This window comes from Penaeus monodon, chromosome 4 (assembly GCF_015228065.2).
Source record: "Penaeus monodon isolate SGIC_2016 chromosome 4, NSTDA_Pmon_1, whole genome shotgun sequence".
NCBI lineage: Eukaryota > Metazoa > Arthropoda > Malacostraca > Decapoda > Penaeidae > Penaeus > Penaeus monodon.
The window spans coordinates 54,149,205-54,154,204 of record NC_051389.1 but is presented as its reverse complement, the minus strand read 5'-3'; the positions used below and the strand labels follow the sequence as shown (position 1 = coordinate 54,154,204).

At 31.8% G+C, this 5,000-nt stretch overlaps 1 protein-coding gene across 1 annotated transcript; it reads right to left on the bottom strand.

Annotated features, from left to right (window-relative positions):
* Positions 1-2,924: 2,924 nt before the first annotated feature.
* On the bottom strand, positions 2,925-4,156 carry LOC119572617 (cuticle protein 19-like). The gene is made up of 4 exons (XM_037919721.1): positions 4,145-4,156; positions 3,823-3,894; positions 3,494-3,631; positions 2,925-3,379 (listed from the first exon to the last, which is right to left on the bottom strand). Exons 1-4 carry the CDS (start codon positions 4,154-4,156, stop codon positions 3,254-3,256), a joined length of 348 nt encoding a protein of 115 aa, XP_037775649.1. The 3' UTR covers positions 2,925-3,253.
* Between the last annotated feature and the right edge of the window lie 844 nt (positions 4,157-5,000).

Genomic DNA, 5,000 nt, shown 5'->3' with positions numbered 1-5,000 from the left:
CGGACTCGCGCAATCAAAGTTACACCAAGAAAGAACAAAGGGCAGAATACAAGTGATTTATTTCTGCTCTTTGTGGGTGTAAACTAGGTGACATGAGTTCGATTCCTTGCCGGGGAAGAAAGTTTTAAATCTGTATCAGTTTGGGAAGTTATATGCACCGCCTAGTTGAGATCGATCATCCTGAGAGAGGGAAGCTGGTGATGCTAAAGTTGGTGTTTCTAGCAGTGTTTTGTCTTTTTTGTTGAGACACAGATTTCAAATTGTCCTGAATGGTTAATGGTTTAAACATATAATTAAAATCGTCTTGTAATGTCTATGGTCTAGAAGTTTAAGTTCAAACAGTGATTCCAGGTTGTCCAGCTTAGAAGTAATGATCATAACATATGTATGACCGAGAAGATTTACATTACTATTTTGTTTATTTTTTGTTTATTTGTTTATTTGTTTATTTTTTTATTTATTCATTATTTTTTTTTTTTTGTCCGTCGGTGAAGATATGACCCCAGCGGTTTGCTTTTATATATTAGACACTTCTTTTTTAATCTCATCGAGTATTAGACTATGTGAACCCTGCTAATGAGAACTAGTGTGAAAGAGAATGTGTGCACTTATATCGTAGTATTTTAGCGAAAGTACAGTTTGTAGAGTGAAAAGTATAGTCACCAATAGCCTGGTAAAGCAGTTTCGTGTTGCTGACCGAAATTACATTTTATGGGCTGTTGATGGTTAGCCTTGTAGTTATGTTTGCCTCCGTGCTTGTATGCAAGTTTTTGTGTGTGTGTGTCCGTACCTACTCGTCCTGTGTGTCAGTGCGAGTGTATTTTAAGTCAGTCTGTGCGTCCTTTATGTGTGTGATATGTGCCTTTGAATATAGAGATGTATATAAACGGTTTAATTATTTTCACTATTATTATTATTGCCATCATTATAATTATCATCACCATTACCATTATCATTATAATCATCATCATCATCATTATCATCATCATTATCATCATCATCATCATCATCACCATCATCATCATCATCATCATCATCATCATCGTCATCATCATCGTCATCGTCATTGTCATTGTCATCATCATTGTCATCATCATTGTCATTGTCATCGTCATCGTCGTTATTGTTATTTTACTCTAAAATTTGCTAAAACATGTACTTAATTAATGACGAGTAAGTTGTTATAATTACTTCACTGAACTAAAACGTTTTGCAGGGTTTAGAGAAACATTCACTTTCTCAGTCTGCCAAATAGACCTAAGAGAATTATGCGATTTAAATGGCTTTTACACGATTTGTTTAGATCATCCATTTATTTTTCCGATTTAAAGGAAAAAGGAAAGATATTGATTAAAGGAATGCAGATTTATAAATACGTGATTTTGTCTATAGTACGTGTTTGTGCTTGGGTGTGTTTATATATATGTATGTATATGTGTGGGTGTATGTATTTCATATATATCTAATGGAATTCATCAACAAATTGCAATTAGAACAACGAATTATTATGTATTTATGTATGTTTATATGTATATGTATGCATATGTATGTATGAATGAATGTATGTATGAATGAAGAATGTGTGTATATATATATATAGATATATATATATATATATATATATATATATATATATATAATATATATATATATATAATATATATATATATATATATATATATATATTATATATATATATAAGTATGTATATATATGTATATATGTATGTGTGTATATATATGTATGTATATATATATTATATATATATATATTATATATATATTATATTATTTATATGTAGTATTTTCTTCCATATGTTGTAGTTGTGTGTGTGTGTGTGTTTTTGTGTGTGTTGATGTGTGTGTGTGAGATTGTGTTGTTTTGTGTGTGTTGTGTGTGTGTGTGTGTGTATAGTAGTATATGTAATTATTTGATGTTATTATTGTATTGTAGTTGTATTATCTATCTTTCTTTGTGTGCATAACATACATTCATTTATATAATATATATGATATTATTATATTTTATATACTATCATATTATATATATTATATATATATAATATAATATATATATTATAAAATATATATATATATATATATATATATATATATATATATATATATATATATATATAGACATAATATATATGTTTATATAGTTAGGTGTGTGTGCGTGTGCGTGTGCGTGTGGTGTGTGTGTGTGTGTGTGTGTGTGTGTGTGTGTGTGTGTGTGTGTGTGTGTGTGTGTGTGTGTGTGTGTGTGTGTGTGTGTGTGTTTTGTGTGTGTGTGTGTGTGTGTGTGTGTGTGTGTGTGTGTGTGTGTGTGTGTGTGTGTGTGTGTGTACATACATACATACATACATACATATATATATATATATATATATATATATATATATATATATATATATATGTAATATATATATACATATGTACACATAATCTGTATAGACTATATATGTATGTTTGTTCATAGAGACTAAGAATTTCGAAAAGCTCCATTCATCATGACGAGAAAGCACAATCTGGCCAGATAGACAAACAACAAGAAAATTACAAAGGCACACATTGTACGTTCCAGCTTGAGGATACAGTCCAAAAATAGCAGGTTTCATTGTTCTGGCTCTCTCGTAATTGTCATATTATAATGAAGCGAGGCAGTTACCATCTCAGTCAGGCACGGGGGAATTAGACGTTGTGGTATTCAGTTCTGTAGAGACTTTTTAGTGATAGGATATGAACGTAATTTTAAATTTCTTGTGAATTTTAAGTCTTCTTTTTTATATTTTAATTTGTTATGTTGATTTTGTGCGGTAGATTGTAATAGTTCAAAGACAGAAGCAAGCGTGGTTATTCTAATATATTAACAAGGTATATCACTTTTTTCCCACTGATTTTACCTCCCAAGCCCCTTTTATTTCTCCTCCTCCCTATGTATGTTATTTTTGTTTTTATTTACCTTCTTGTGTTTCATAATGTATTTATCAGCAATTTAAAGTCCTTCATGTGAAATTATTTTTAAGTAGGTCTGTTGCAGAAATACAGTGTATCGGTGTATGAAACTCATTTAGATTGACATCATTTCAAGTCTGATTTATTAGTGTGATATTAAGCGCTTGCATTCATTTTGTTATGCAAGTAGTCAGTTTAAATTAATAAACCACTTTTTCATGATGTGATTTATATTCAGTATGTAAATATTATCTACATTTGCTCTATTATACATGGAAAATGAGGTTTGGTAAATACAGTTAGTGGTATCCGCCTCCGTTTTGTGGGAAGACGACGGCAGGACCGGAAACTCTGGGGTGCTGAGTCTTGCCGGAGTAGCTGACCTTGGCCACGAATCCCCTGCCGTGGTTTGCAGTGTAGTCAACCTGCAATTTAAAAATAATTGTTCTTAGATGCAGACTGAAACTGAGCATTATAGTTCTTGATACATTTAAAATGGTAAAAGTTTTAGCAGATCCAAATGGTAGATTTCTAATTACTGTTTGTTTGCGGCCGTCGGGGAGGGCGACGGTGTAGGATCCCCACAGGCTATTTCCGTCGGACTTCTCCGTCTGGCCGAAGTTGGTTCCCTTGTAAGCGTCGTTCACAGCGTAGTTGAAACCGTACGGAATAGGGCCCTAGGGGAGGATCACAGTTGTATAGTGAAATTTTCCATGTGCTCAAACTAATATAAAGAATTCCTCAGGGAAAAAAAAAGAAAAAGAAAGAAAAAATATATATATATAAATAAATATATATATATATATATATATATATATATATATATATATATATATATATATATATATATATATATATATTCACTTACAGAGGCATATACTGGACCATAATTGTCTGGGTTTGCATGTGCAGCGGCCAACAGGACTAGGATTACAGTAGCCTGGAAATGAAAACCTTATGTGATGATACTGACATGACAGGAATGTGGTACTTATGACTATCTTGTTGTCTTTTCCATGATAATTTTATGAAAGAAATCCGAAAGTATCCCTTCTTAAAGACACTTCACTATGTGGAACTGAAATGATTTTTCATTTATTGTCATTTCAGCTTGTTGTGTTACCACATATGCACTGCACAAGCTGATGATATTGTAATATGATATAGTAAATGCATTTGGAGAAACACACTTGGGATATCATCTTGACAGTCTTAGGTGAAGCTGTGGTGGTCTCTGAAGATAGACTGGCTGTCTATTTTTCGAGCGCTCTTTATATACTGCCGATTGTCATTTAAAATGTATTGACACAATGACAAGGATAATTTTTTATATCTGATGCACACACTTTCCATAGAGTTTTGTGTAAAATTTGTTGAGTATATAATGTTATTATTATAGTTGCTATAATTCTAACTGCAAGTTTGCAAATATGATTGTTTTCATTATTTTCATAAATATTTAGTCTTTTAAGGTCTTTAACAACTATACTTTTGAATAAATAAGCATTTCAACTTTATCGATATAGTGAAAGGTATTCATATCATTGCACGAGAATAATGGCTATTAAACATAACAGGGTTAATGATTAGTAATAGATAAAAATGTCATTAAATTACTATTTTTCCACTAGAGATTAACAAATACTGAAGTCTTATTTTCAAAGTACAGGTGATAGCGTCACATATACAGTTTGTTGTGTCTGTGAGTTTATGGGTGTCAGTATGCGTGTGTGTTTGTTTTTTCGTTCGTTCGTTTGTTTGTATTTCTGTATGTGCGTGTGAGTGTGTGAGCGCGCGCGCGTACATATGTGTATGTGTGCGAAAGGAGTAGCCTGTTAAATTGCGTATGATGTAAGCGTAAGCATACTAAATAATTCAAGTTTCAATTTATATTTTGATAAGCTGCCTAACATCACATTTTATCGTCCTGATCCTAAAACAAATTATAACTTTACGAGTCATCAAGCAGTCGCATATATTCAGAATGCCATCTAGTCTTGATTATTTTGTGGAGAAATGAAGCGACTGGAGGGAATATTGTCAGGA